Consider the following 14,657-nt stretch of genomic DNA (forward strand, 5'->3'; position numbering starts at 1 on the left):
TCTGTGTGACACAGGACAGTGCCTGACGTGGTACCTGTCTGTCTGTGTGACACAGGACAGTGCCTGACGTGTTACCTGTCTGTCTGTGTGACACAGGACAGTGCCTGACGTGGTACCTGTCTGTCTGTGTGACACAGGACAGTGCCTGACGTGGTACCTGTCTGTGTGACACAGGACAGACAGTGCCTGACGTGGTACCTGTCTGTCTGTGTGACACAGGACAGACAGTGCCTGACATGGTACCTGTCTCTCTGTGTCACACAGGACAGTGCCTGACGTGGTACCTGTCTGTCTGTGTGACACAGGAAAGACAGTGCCTGACATGGTACCTGTCTGTCTGTGTCACACAGGACAGTGCCTGACGTGGTACCTGTCTGTCTCATAGGTCAGTGCCTGGCGTGGTACCTGTCTGTGTCAGTCCCTTGTGTTGTTGCAGAATGACCCTAGGGCTCTTGCTCTATGTTAGCTTGAAATACAGAATTGCATTTCTCTGCAATGGAAATCATAATTGAACATTTTTTAATATATAAATTATGTATTTATTTTATGTATGTGAGTACACTGTCTTTGGAAGAGCAGCCAGTGCTGTTAACCACTGAGCCATCTCTCCAGCCCCATGACTGAACATTTTAAAATGTATTTTTCTTTGCTCTATAATGAAGAACTAAAAATCATCAAGTAATAATTCATTGAGTAATTACTTAATCAGCTAATTCTAACCTACTTGACGGTGCGATCCACACTTACCGAGCCGATGGTGTTTCGGCAAGCACGTGATCCACGCGCGTACCGGAGCCGATGTTTTGGCAAGCACGAATTTACGAGATTCTTCCTAAAAGCACCGACTACGGTAAACATGAGTCTTTCCCCCAGAAAGTAAAGCGGCCGTGTCCTCCTCACCCTGCAGATGATCCCATCTCTCCCTACACCGGCTGGTTGTTAAGTATTACGGAAGCCAAGCAGCCACAGCCCTTACCCATGCCGTGCAGTGGAGGATGCTGGGCCCCCTTGGTCGACTACCTCCCAGAGACCATCACTCCGCGGGGTCCGCTGCACAGGTGAGCGGCATGCATAAGCGGAGGGAGCTTTGACCAGACTTCTCCATCAGTAAGACAGGGACTTTCCGCCAGGTCTCACCAAAGGAGGTCCTTTTTAAATCTGTGTGACCTTGCCGACCAGCTTCCAGAACATTAGCAGTTTAGCGAAATCTCAGCCTGTGACCCTCGGAATTTTAACTCTATACAATCGTGAGACTAATTCGATGCTGCTTGTTAGACGGCACGCAATGTAAACGGGTGGACTCATCCTCAATTTCTCCCTTTTCTTCAGTTCTTGTCGCTAGAAGAGTCACGGTTCTGTGATAAGATATATGGATAATTCCTGTAGTGGGGCTCTGTGTTGTCTCTGGGGAGCCGGAGAGATGGCTCCACAGTTAAAGAGCACTGCTGCTCTTTCGGAGGACCTGGGTTCCATGGCAGGCATCCACCTGCCAGCTGCCGCTAACTCCTGTTCCGGGGGAACCCAGTGCCCTCTTCTGGCCTCCATGGGTACTGCATACATGAAGTTCCCATTTAGACGCACGCAGAGTAAAATTAAATAAATCTTAGAGTCTCTCTCCCTTGAATAAATATTTCCATCATTTTTCAGTGATCCTTGGCGGCACTGAATTGTGTGACTTGACCCGTTGGTGTATTTTCATCCTCTGTAGATGTTCATGCTCATTTTTCTGTTTTGTTGGGCAGGTGTAATATTGCCGTGATTTTTATGACTGAGATGGTGGTGGATCACAGTGTGAGGGAAGACTGGGCTCTCCATCTCCCATTGTTACTTCATGCTGTCTTTCTGGGTAAGACTGGCTCTAAGGGGGATTCTAACCAACAGGATGATAAACACCCAGAGGCCCAGGCAGTGCTGGCGAACATCTTTTAATCCTAGCACTCGGGAGGCAGAGGCAGGCAGAGCTCTGTGAGTTCGAGGCAAGCCTGGTCTACAGAGTGAGTTCCAGGACAGCAGGGTACACAGAGAGGCCCTGTCTCCTAGGCATGTGTTTCGTTAGATGTAGGTTACACTCCGAAATGAGCCCTTTCTTTCCTCATTTCCGTTCGGTGTTCGTTTCTGTAATATGTAATGTTCCAGGTGATCAGTCATCGTGCAAAACTGGCATTTCTAGAATCTAAACGTACTAATGATGCATGTTTCAAGACACCCAAAATATTGTGGACTTATTTAGGGGTCTTTGGCTGAGGATGGAAAGCCATGAAGCCCTTGTGAAAGCAAAGAGAGACATAACAGGGACTGTGGCAGGCTTAGCAGCTAGCTTGAGATGTCCAAGTGTCAGGCAAGAAGTGGAGGGAAATCATCTAGAACGTCTGTTACGTTCGAGAGCCTGGCGTGGGGACACACATCTGTGATCCCAGCACTCAACCGGGCTGACCGAGGATCTCAAACTCAAAGCCAGCCTGCACTTCCAAGCGAGACAGCTCACAAAGACATAAACAAACAACAACAAAACCATTTTAATAGCAGATTGGGGGAGAGGAAAAAAGAAACCGAACCACATCAAACCCAGAGGTCAAGAAAAGGTCACCTGTCAACATTTATTCAAGCACTTCATTTAAGTCACAAAGTATCTTATTTTCCCTGAAGCCCAACTTCTTTATGTTGATAACCCAAGAATAACAAAGACAGCTAAAGTCATTTCTCCCGGCATCCTGGAGACTTCGCCTTCTCAGTGAGCTTTAGCAGCTGTTGATATTAAGAGACTGTGCCCTCTCTGTTCCAGGTTTGGACCATTATCGGCCAGAAGTCTTCGAGCACAGCAAAAAGCTGCTGCTTCACCTCCTCATCGCCCTCTCTTGCAACAGTAACTTTCACGCCATTGCCTCTGTACTCCTGCAGACCCGGGAGATGGGGGAAGCGAAGACACTAACCATGCAGCCAGCTTACCAGCCTGAGTATCTCTATACTGGTAAGAGGAGAATTGACGGCATCCCCAGGGGGGGACGAGCAAGCTAGCGAGTGCGGGAAGCTGTGGAGTTCACACTCGCTTCCCTCGGGATGTTATGCTTCACTTTCTGCCTGATAAAATGGCACTGTTTTTTGTGTAACATTGCCTCCAAAGCGCCTTTTCATGGCTGAGTATCTTAAAGTGCATTTTTCATAAATCTTTTGTCCGCTGCCCTGTGAATATGTTCCTATTGATATATTGACACAGAAGGATGAAGTGGTGAAATAAGGTGACTCTGCTCCCCCCACCCCCACCTGAACAGGACAGGGCAAGGGTGCAGGTGTCTCTCTTGTGCCTTCTTATTACCCTGAAGGGCCTTTTGCTTTACGGAGTCTATGTTTTACTGAAATCTGACAGAACACAAATTTTAAAAATAGAGAAAAGAGAGGTGGTTGAATGTATACATTTTTAAACCACAGTATAACTAGAGATATCCAGTGTTAAATATATAATGAAAAGAACAGTATTCTCCTATAGGTCTTTGAATACCATGTGATATAGCTCATTAAAATATGCTAATATAGGGTTAGGGTATAGACCAGTGATAGAACCTACACTTAGCATGCATGAGGTCATGGGTCTAATCCCAAGCACCAAATACATGTATGCATGTATGTACACATTGTATGTTCACATGTTCATATGTGCACACACACACATATTAGATACATACTTAATCAAGCTCATAACCACATTTACTCAAAAACATTAAATATAACTTTCTAGCAGCCATTGGGTAATATTTCTTAAAGGAGTCATTTTAAATGTTTAAATTGTCCAATACTTGAGACTAATTTCCTGACAGTATAGTTGGTGACTGACCTTTGGTAGCTTGACTATTTATTGGTCGGGCCAGTGTATGCATAAGACATACATGTACCACCCCTTTGCCGTGACAGCTAGTCAAACCCCACTGTGAAATACAGCATCTTTCCCCATGATACCAAACACACACCGGTGTGTGCAGCAGTTTAAAGAAAAATGATTGTGCCAGGCAGTGGTGGCACACACCTTTAATCCCAGCACTCAGGAAGCAGAGGCTGGTAGATCTCTGTGAGTTCGAGGTCAGCCAGGGCTACACAGAGAAACCCTGTCTTGAAAAAAACCAAAAAAGAAAAATGCTCGTTATTGATCATAACGACATAACATCATAGCCACGGTCCAAATCAAGTGGTTTTTGTTTTGTTTTAAAAGATTTGTTTATTTTATGTATATGAGTACACTGTAGCCATCTTCAGACACACCAGAAGATGGCATTAGATCCCATTACAGATGGTTGTGAGCCACCATGTGGTTGCTGGGAATTGAACTCAGGACCTCTGGAAGAGCAGTCTTGCTCTTAACCTCTGAGCCATCTCTCCAGCACCATCAGGTGTTCTTTAATGTCACCTTATTCATACTTACCTCCAAGCCCCTGCAACCCTGCTGGCACCCTAGCCCTTTCTTCTTTGCCTTCTCGTCCCACTAGGCGGCTTTGACTTCCTGAGAGAGGATCAGTCATCCCCAGTGCCGGACTCCGGCCTCAACTCTAGTTCTACCTCCTCCAGCATAAGTCTGGGGGGCAGCAGCGGGAACCTCCCACAGATGACCCAGGAAGTGGAAGACGTCGACGCAGCCACTGAAACGGACGAGAAGGCCAGCAAGCTCATCGAGTTTCTGACGACCAGGTAATGGAAGTGCTGGGCGTCAGTCAGGCTGCTGCTCCAGGCGGGTAATGGGGTCGATGGGCACCAGGCTGCTGCTCCAGGCAGGCAGGAAATGGGGTCGCTGGGCGCCAGGCTGCTGCTCCAGGCAGGTGGGTCATGGGGTACTGGGCGTCAGGCTGCAGCTCCAGGCGGGTAATGGGGTGCTGGGTGGCAGGCTGCTGCTCCAGGCGGGTAATGGGGGTGCTGGGCTGCAGGCTGCTGCACCGGGTGGCTGCTGTCGAAAAATCGCCACACAGCTGGGAAATCGATCTTGCTGTTTAGAAGTTCTACTTCCTCCTGATTGATACTGGCCAGAGTCAAGGGCAGATGCTGCAAGAGGTGTCTCCTATCCCATCGATGGGATGATGAGTCGACAGGGAGATTTGGCATATAATGATAAGATGGTGCAGCAGACAGTAATGCCCTGCGATGTGAAGTCAGGCTCACATCTGTCAACATCAAGGCTGCCACAGAGTCTGACAGCACTGCATGGTGGTAGTCACCTCAAGATCCCCTGGAACTGGAGTTACAGATGGTTGTGAGCCATCATGTAGGTCCTGGGAATTGAACCTGGGTCCTCTGGAAGAGGAGCCAGCGCTTTTAACCACTGAGCCATCAATCCAGCCCATCCTTACTGTTCAAACACAAGTTTAGATAATAGAAGCCATTTTCTGTTGGGTCTGTGGAATCTTACACCTTTGTAATGATTCCAAACACCAACATAAACTTTTCTTATCGGCAAATTCGGCTATTTTATGTCATTTCCCAAACAAAATATAGCACCTACAGTATGCCAAGCACCGTTCTTTTTTATAGATGATTTTGCATTCATTCATTCATTGATGATCGGTAGGTGGGGAAGGTGCCGGTGGAGGACACCTACCCAGAATCAGTTCTCTTCTCCCACCATATAGGTCCCAGGGATCGAACTTAGATCCTCAGGCTTGGCAGCACATGCCTTACCTGTTGAGCCCTCTTGCTGGCCTAAAACAAGAGATTTTGATTGTTGTAAATAAGTTTAAAATCATGGCAGTAGGGCCGGTGACATGACTCAGCAGGTAAAGGGACTTGCCTAGAAAGTCTCGCCGCACAGAGTTCAATCCCTGGGATCTACATAAAGGTAGAAAGAATGAAAGAGCAGAGTCCACAGAGTTGTATACGGACCTCCACACGTGTACCATGGCATGTGCGCCCATGGATTCACATCATCATTGGTCATGATAATTAATTAATTCTAATTTTAAAAAAAATCAAGGGCTGGTGAGATGGCTCAGCGAGTAAGAGCACCGATTGCTCTTCCAAAGGTCCTGAGTTCAAATCCCAGCAACCACATGGTGGCTCACAACCATCTGTAACAAGATCTGATGCCCTCTTCTGGGGTGTCTGAAGACAGCTACAGTGTACTTATTTATTAGAAAAAAAAAAAAAAAAGCCAGGCATCTTTTTTCCCCCGGCACCTGGGAGGCAGAGGCAGGTGGATTTCTGAGTTCGAGGCCAGCCTGGTCTACAGAGTAAGTTCCAGGACAGCCAGGGCTACACAGAGAAACCCTGTCTCCAAAAAACCAAAAAAAAAAAAAAAAAAAAAAAAAAGCAAATCCCCACAAACCAGTTATTTTTGAGTAAATACAGAAGTTTTGATATGCTTCTTCTAGTTAATTACTAATCTACTACAGTTTAAATATATATGTAAATATAGATTTAGGAATATATTACTATATATTAGCCATTATAATATATTATTATGTTATATATTATATTATAAATGTATATGAATATAATTAATAAATTATATATGTATGTTGTGTATATGTGTGTATATACTGCATATATATGTATGTATATGTATATATACATACATATATATGCAGTATATATATATGTATATATGTGTATATATGCAGTATATATATATATATGTATATATATATATACATATATATATACATATATACATACATGTATGTATATATGGCTGGAGAGATGGCTCAGCGGTGAAAAGCACTGCTGCCCTTCCAGAGGACTCAAGTTCAGTTCTCATCACCAAAATCAGGTGGCTCACAACTATGTGTACCTCCATCTCCAGGAGGATCTGATGCCCTCTGCTGGCCTCTGTGAGCACCACATTTATGGTACATACCTACACACAGGTGCACACGCCTAACCATAATTAAAAATAATAATATAATTTTAAACAGTATCTTGTGAGTTAGAACCCCCTTGTGTGCCTTTGAACCCCAAACGGCAGCCATGTGTTTAACATCAGTATGTTTTGTTTTAGGGCATTCGGGCCACTTTGGTGCCACGAAGACATCACACCCAAAAACCAGAACTCCAAGAGTGCAGAGCAGCTCTCTAATTTCCTGCGTCACGTTGTCTCTGTGTTTAAGGATTCCAGATCAGGTACCTCAGCCTGCCTCTCTCGTGGAGCTCACTCCGCTATGACAACACATTATACATTTCCAGACTTCAGCTAACGGCAATAAGAGTTATTCTTTTTGTCCATGTTCATGTGACAACCAAACATGTCAAAAGGCTTCCAGTACCCCACCCCCCAAAAAATTACTATTTTCACTGGGTCCTCTATTCTTGTCTCCTTAGAAAGAAGAACCAACTTAGGGACTCCAAACAATCGTGTCTTTAGGTTGCCTTTTCTTTCCCACCTCATCAGGGGGGTTTCTGACACCTGAGATCTTGCTTCGGCAAGACCGGGTAATATTTACAGCCTTCCCTGAAGTGTCTGCATTTCCGGATCTGTGCATCGGCAGAGCAGACACTTTGGCACCAGGTCTTGGATGTCTTTAGAATTAGTTAGATGCATCTCTATCGTTCTCCTACTTAAAAACGTTATTTCTAACAACACCTCTCTACAAAACGAAGTAAGCCAGGCATGGTAGCTTGTCCTATAACCCAGCAGGCTGAGGCAAGAGGACTGTCCCCCGTACATAGTGAATCCCAGGCCACCCTGAACTACGGTGTGTAAGATCCTTTCTCAACAAAAGGGAAGGAGGAAAGGAAGGACACTATTCTATATATACTTACATGTAAAAAAAACAGTTCAGGGGCTGGAGAAATGGCTCAGTCGGTAAAGCCCAGCAGGAACGCACCAGCAACCCCAGCACTCAGAGGTCAGGCCAGGTAGCTCTCCAGAGCTCACTGAGCAGCCAGTCTTGCTGAAATGGGCCAACTCCCGGTTCAGTGAGAGACGCTGTCTCCAAAAGTAAGGAGAGAGCGCCACTGAGGAAGACACCTGGCATCACGTGTGACCTCCAAGCATGTGCCTGTACACACATGAATATATCAACATACGGACACATACGAAAGCAAAAGAGCAATAGACGGCTGATAGAGAGGTCGGCGTTAAAGAATAATGCGTGCGTGCGCGCAGGCTGCGTGCCTAACATTGTGTTGCTTAATTCTTGTAACCTCCCTGAGAGAGACGGCCTGTTCCTCACGAGTCAAAGAGAGGGTTGTGGGCTCTTAGAAAGCCTGCCTTTCCCAGAGTCGGAAGCCCCCTGATTCAGAGCCAGGACCATCCTGTCTCAAAGATTCTACCTCTTCCTACACTTCCCAAGACTCATACATTTGTTTTTATTTTGAAATGGCTTAACGTTATGTTATTTCATTTGTCTGCTTGTTTGTAGATTGTTTTCCTTCACTTTTAAAATTTTTGGTGTCTGGCTGTTTTGCCTGCATGTGTGTATGTGCACCACTTGCATGCAGTGCCTGTGGAGACCAGAAGAGGGCAGCAGATTTCCTGGAACTGGAATTCCAAGTGGTTGTGAGCCTCCATGTAGGTGCTGGGAACTGAACCCAGGTCCTCTAGGAAAGAGCAGCAAGTGCTCTTAACCAATGAGCCATCTTTCTAGGGCCTTATAGTAGGCACTTGTAGGCACTTTCACAGTGCCTAAGGTCTGGCACATGCTAGGCAAGCCCTCTATCACTGAGCCAGATCCACGCCCTGTTTGTTTCTTAGGCAGAGTCAAAATGTGGGGTTGGGAGGATAGGGGACTGTTAGCTTGTTCTAACTCGCCTCGTCTCCTCAGTGACTTGGGTGCGCCAGTGTGAAGCACCACGGGTTGCCCTTCGCTCTTCCGGCCACAGGTTTCCATCTGGAGCAGCATTTGAGTGAGGTTGCCCTGCAGACGGCCCTCGCAAGCTCTTCCAGGCACTACGCAGGCCGGTCTTTCCAGATCTTCCGGGCCCTCAAACAACCTTTGTCAGCGCATGCCCTGTCTGACCTCCTGTCCAGATTGGTGGAGGTGATCGGAGAACATGGTGATGAGATTCAGGTATGGAAGCACGTGACCACTTACGTACGTGCCCCTCCGTGACATCATCGTAGCACTCCCCAGGAGTCCATAGAAGATGCTTTAACCCTCAGAACCACAATTAATTAATTAATTAATTAATTAATTATCTATTTTAGCAGTTAGTCTGTATTTGCCAGGCGTGGTGGTGCATACCTTTAATCCCAGCACTCAGGAAGCAGAGTTCAAGGTCAACCTGGTCTATCAAACAGGTTCCAGGACAGCCAGGGATGGGAGGGGGGCAAGGAGAAACTAATCCTTATTATTTCCAAAAGTCACCCCAGGGAACTGCTTCTACAAACTCAGCAGAGGCGATCACATATTTTGTGACAAGGGCATCCTTTCAGTGGCTCCTCGTTTGTGTTGTCTGGTGGCAGGAATGGTGGGTTTTCTATGGTGGATGGAAAGGGGTTGGTTTGTATTGATTGGGTCGGGTTGTTTTGTGACATTTGGGTCTCTGCACCCTCTGCTGAGGACTCGGTTACACAGTGTATCCAGTCAGGACAGGGATCCCCGCTGCCGTACCTAAACCAAGCCCTGCCCTCCCCTGTCCGGATGATCTCTAAATTGACCTGGAGACAGGATGGGACAGAGAGGCATGCCAAAGACCCCATAGGTGGAGCTCAGAGCCTTGGGGGCTGAGCAGGTTAGACCCAAGGGTACTGCGTGGCTATGAGGCTAAGGCCAGCCCTCTGCACACCTGGCTCTCTCCCTTCCGGCCATCAGAAGTTCCAGTCAGTTTCACAGGGGCACCGATCTCCCGACCACACCCTGCTTCCTAATCTCTGGCTTCCACACATTGTCCACCAGCGGCTCGCCCTTCCCTTCAGCAGGATGCCACTTAACCCTGCGCCTGCACATACACACACCCCCACTCCCTGCCCCGCTGTATTTTTAATCCCCTTGAGGTTGCCCAACTTGGGGAAATTAATCCTTATGGCTACCTCCTATGCAGTGTAATTTCCCCCAAGCAAGATTTATAATCTGATCCGAGACTGTAAACGAAGGCGGCCATGACTATCCGGCTTTCGGAGTCTTGGTAGGAAGAGAGTTTGCCTTAGGGTAGGGTAGTTCATCCTCGGGAAGTTAGCAGCTCCGAATGCCGTCTCTGTGTGCTCCACAGGGATACGTGATGGAAGCGCTCCTGACCCTGGAGGCCGCTGTGGATAACTTGTCGGACTGCTTGAAGAACAGCGACCTCTTCACAATGTTATCACGGTGAGAAGCAGCAAGCCGGGCGTGGTGTCAGGGAGAATCAGGCCCTGGTGTGTGCATATCAGATGTACTATGCTGAGTGTTGGAGAGAGCACAAAGAACAGGTGTAGGTTTTTAAAAATCTACTTAGTACTAAAAAGTGCACTTGATGTTTTCTTTTATTAAGAAAAAAATTTTTTTAGATTTATGTGTATGAATGTGCATCCCACCCAAGTGACTGGGAGTTACAGGTTGGTGTGAGCCATGAAGGCGGCTCTGGGAATCGAACCCAGGGCCTCAGCAAGAGCAGTAAGTATTCTTAACCCCTGAGCACCCTTTGTTATTTTCTTAAATTTAAACAAGTAAAGGGGTTGTTATCACAGACACACACATACACTCACTATATATGTATCTTAAAACATGGTCCCAACACCTAAATGGTAGCTCATAACCATATTTAATTCCAGTTCCAGGACATCTATCTGATGCACACATCTGGTTTTTGCAGGCACCAGGAACACATGCAATACACATGCATACATGCAAGCAAAACTCTCATACATATAAAAATAAAAATAATTTTAAAAAGAAATTTTCTTTCTCTGGGCTAGCCTGAAACTCACTATGTAGAGCAGGCTGACTCAGAGATCTCCATGCCTCTACCTCCTGGGAGTGGCATGAGCTACTACACCTGGCTATTTTATTTTATTGTTTATTTTTAGTTTTGGTTGTTTGTTTGTTTTTTCAAGACAGGGTTTCTCTGTGTAGCCCTGGCTGTCCTGGAACTCACTCTGTAGACCAGGCTGGCCTCGAACTCACAGAGATCCACCTGCCTCTGCCTCTCAAGTGCTGGGATTCAAGGTGTGCACCACCACTGCCAACATATTTTATTATCTTTAAATTGAACAATTTTTATACATTTAATGTGATCACCAACGCTATTTGAACCCGTATCTCTAAATCTGTAAACGTTTAATAGGTAAAGCTGGATCTATTGCCTGATACCTTTAATCCTAGCACTGAGGCTGAGGCCAGCCTGGGCTGCACAGAGAGGATGGGGAGGGAGGGAGGGAGGGAGCCAAACAAACTGCTGATAGAGAGTTTGATGTTTTCAGTATGAGTAGAGTTAAAAGAAAGATCTCTGTAAGTTCAAGGCCTGCCTGGTCAGTATAAGTTCTGAGTTGTCACGGATTACATAGTGAGACCCTGCCTCAGATGGCAGGGGGTTAGGGGGACAAGAAAATCAAATTTTTTTCTAAGTATAAAAACATTTCCTTTGCTGTGTGTACTTACTTACCTTCTTCCTTCTTGACAACATCCTGTTCTAAGTTAAGAGGAGATAAATTTTGTGCTTGCCAGTCTGTCTTATTTTAGAATTATTCCCAATCACATTCAAACGGAAGGCAAAGGAAAGCCTACGGATATCTCTGGGACTTTAGGCTTTCCGTGATCGAACGTTTGTATTGGGTGTCTGTTTTGGGAGAATGTTCTTGCTAAGGTTTATTTCTCATAGCCTTAACTTAAAAGACATTTAAGTAGAAAGTGGATGCCCCGCCCACCCCAACCCCGCCCCGCCCCCCATCCTAGTACTAACCAGGTCTGACCCTGCTTAGCTTCCTAGGCAAGGTCAGGGTGGTCGCACCGATTAGGGTGGTGTTCTCTAGGGATTCTCCTCCATAGCTGCTTCTCAGAGCACAAGCGACCAGCTCTTCAGTGGCACCCACTGGCGTTCCACTGATTTCACCTCTGTTTGTACCTAGTTCTTCGTCGCCGGATCTAAGCTCTAGCAGTAAACTGACAGCGAGCAGGAAAAGCACGGGACAGCTGAACGTCAATCCCGGGACTCCGGGCGGCGGTGGTGGCAGTAGTGGCGGCGGCGGCGGGGGCAACACCACGACTGCAGAGCGGAGCCGGCACCAGAGAAGCTTCTCTGTGCCCAAGAAGTTCGGTGTCGTGGACCGATCCTCGGACCCGCCTCGGAGTGCCACCCTGGACAGAATTCAAGCTTGCACCCAACAAGGCCTTTCCTCAAAAACCAGAAGCAATTCCTCCCTGAAGGAGAGCCTCACGGACCCGTCCCACGTAAGCCATCCCTCCAACCTGCTGGCCACCATCTTCTGGGTCACGGTGGCCCTGATGGAGTCTGACTTTGAGTTCGAATACCTGATGGCCTTACGGCTCTTGAACCGACTGCTGGCACATATGCCACTGGAGAAAGCTGAGAACCGAGAAAAGCTGGAGAAACTCCAGGCGCAGCTCAAGTGGGCAGACTTCCCGGGGCTACAGCAGCTGCTCCTGAAGGGGTTCACCTCTCTCACCACCACAGACCTGACCCTGCAGCTTTTCAGCTTGCTGACACCAGTGTCCAGAGTACCCATGGTGGACTCGTCCCAAGCTATTGGTAAGGCCAGCGCCACGCCTGCCCGTAGCCCTGCTGGTGGCAGCATTCAGCTTTAGAGAAATACCGTATATCTGTGCCTACAGTATTAAATACTGGCAATCGAGTAACAGGAACAGTAATTTTTATGTGTGTGTGCACGTACGTGTGTGTATGTTTGTGTGCATGTGTGTCCATGTACATGTATGTTTGCGTGTGTGTGTATTTGTGTGCATGTGTGTCCACGTATGTGTGTATGTTTGTGTGCATGTATATGTATGTTTGTGTGCATGTGTGTATGTATGTGTGTTCATGATTTCAGGTCAAACTGCAAACATTGTCAACTGAGCCTCTTGCTCTTGTACATTTCTTTCCTAATTCCCAAATCTTGTTTTTCTCTTCCCTTCTCTGTCCTCTTGAAAAATTTGCATTGGCTTTCTGTTGTTCTAAATTAAGCAAAATCAACACACCAGCTTTTTAATACCATGGCAAGTGACTAAGAATGCATTTCACTAATTAGGTTTTAACAGCCATACTGAGCAATTATTCTTTTAAAGGGTTTTTCCAGTTGCATGACTAAGGCTTAAATATGTTTGGGTTTTTTATCTCACCTGACTGTTATGCTTGCCCCGGCCTCCTGAATGCTGGCACTAGAGGTGTGTGCCACCATGACCAGTTTTAAAACACACTGGGTTCTTTGCTTTGTTTTGTTTTGGTTGGTTGTTTGGTTTTGTTGTTGTTGTTGTTGTTTTGAGACAGGGTCGATACATAGCTGTGGTTGTCCCTGAACTCACTATGTAGACCAGGCTGGCCTTGAACTCACAGAGATCTTCCTGCCCTTGCTTCCCAAGTTGCTAGAATTAAAGGCGTATGCTACCACATCCAGCTTACATTTTTATTGTTGCAGAATCTTAAACGGATGCTTCAGCTCAGGTCAGTGTCTGTCACAGTGAGATCTGTGTGAGTCCTCCTTGCTCACAAGCAGGTGACAATCCTATATGGAAATCTCAAGTGTACTCCAGTGTCTCCTTTGTAGTCCATGTCTTTTGGTTGTGTTTTTCATAGATTTCTTTATCAGATCATCTTTACCCTCCTCCACAAAACTGTCTGGGGCATGATGGTTTAGCTGACAGGGCTTGCTTAGCTTATACAAAGCCTTAGATTCAATTCCCAGTACCACATACAACCAAGTATGGAGGTACACACCTATAAACCCAGCATTCTAGAAGTGGAGGCAGGCAGGTCAAAACTTGAAGGTCACCCTTGATGATTCTGGCCTATGTGAAACCCTGCCTTAAATGACTCTAACAACAAGACCAATTTCACATTGCCTTGGAACAAAATAAAATCAGTATATTCCTTCCCACTGTTACCAGTCACAGCATAATACTCAGCTATGCCACTGTGTCTTCTCTCATCCAGGATTTCCGCTGAATGTCTTGTGTCTGCTGCCTCAACTGATCCAGCATTTTGAAAATCCCAGTCAGTTCTGTAAGGATATAGCTGAAAGGATCGCTCAGGTATGCCTTAGACTTCGTCAGGGAGTCTCCGCGCCAGGCCGAAATGGCTGGTTTGGAGGAGGCAGTGGTCGTCTCAAAACTTGATATCACTCATAATGGACATCTCTCGGTGGGCTGTTACAAATTGGCTTTTTAAATTCTTTGCATTATTAAGAAAAGCAAGTGGGGGGCTGGTGAGATGGCTCAGTGGGTAAGAGCACCCGACTGCTCTTCCGAAGGTCCCGAGTTCAAATCCCAGTAACCACATGGTGGCTCATAACCATCTGGAACAAGATCTGACACTCTCTTCTGGAGTGTCTGAAGACAGCTACAGTGTACTTACATATAATAAATAAATCTTTAAAAAAAAAAAGAAAAGTAAGTGGGAGCCAGACGGTGGTACAGTGCACACCACTGATCTCAGCACTCGGGAGGCAGAGACGGGTGAATCTCTTAAGTTCAGGGCCAGTCTGGTCTACAGAGTGAGTTCCAGGGTTACACAGAGAAGACCTATCTAGAAAGAGAGAGAGAGAGAGAGAGAGAGAGAGAGAGAGAGAGAGAGAGAGAGAGAGAGAGAGAGAGAGAGAA

The 14,657-nt window shown here is 46.5% G+C and overlaps 1 protein-coding gene across 10 annotated transcripts in view; it reads left to right on the forward strand.

The window, feature by feature from the left end:
* Fry (FRY microtubule binding protein) overlaps positions 1 to 14,657 on the forward strand; it is a 398,256-nt gene that overhangs the window by 324,222 nt on the left and 59,377 nt on the right. For all 10 annotated transcript variants that reach the window (XM_029533782.1, XM_029533775.1, XM_029533774.1 and 7 more), the window contains exons 37-45: positions 908 to 1,058; positions 1,743 to 1,846; positions 2,783 to 2,968; positions 4,476 to 4,674; positions 6,971 to 7,092; positions 8,794 to 8,981; positions 10,123 to 10,217; positions 11,954 to 12,594; positions 13,993 to 14,090. In XM_029533782.1, coding sequence (XP_029389642.1) covers positions 908 to 1,058; positions 1,743 to 1,846; positions 2,783 to 2,968; positions 4,476 to 4,674; positions 6,971 to 7,092; positions 8,794 to 8,981; positions 10,123 to 10,217; positions 11,954 to 12,594; positions 13,993 to 14,090 — 1,784 coding nt within the window. The remainder of the gene's footprint in view (positions 1 to 907; positions 1,059 to 1,742; positions 1,847 to 2,782; positions 2,969 to 4,475; positions 4,675 to 6,970; positions 7,093 to 8,793; positions 8,982 to 10,122; positions 10,218 to 11,953; positions 12,595 to 13,992; positions 14,091 to 14,657) is intronic.

Source organism: Mus pahari, chromosome 23, assembly GCF_900095145.1.
Source record: "Mus pahari chromosome 23, PAHARI_EIJ_v1.1, whole genome shotgun sequence".
In the NCBI taxonomy this organism is placed as follows: Eukaryota; Metazoa; Chordata; class Mammalia; order Rodentia; family Muridae; genus Mus; species Mus pahari.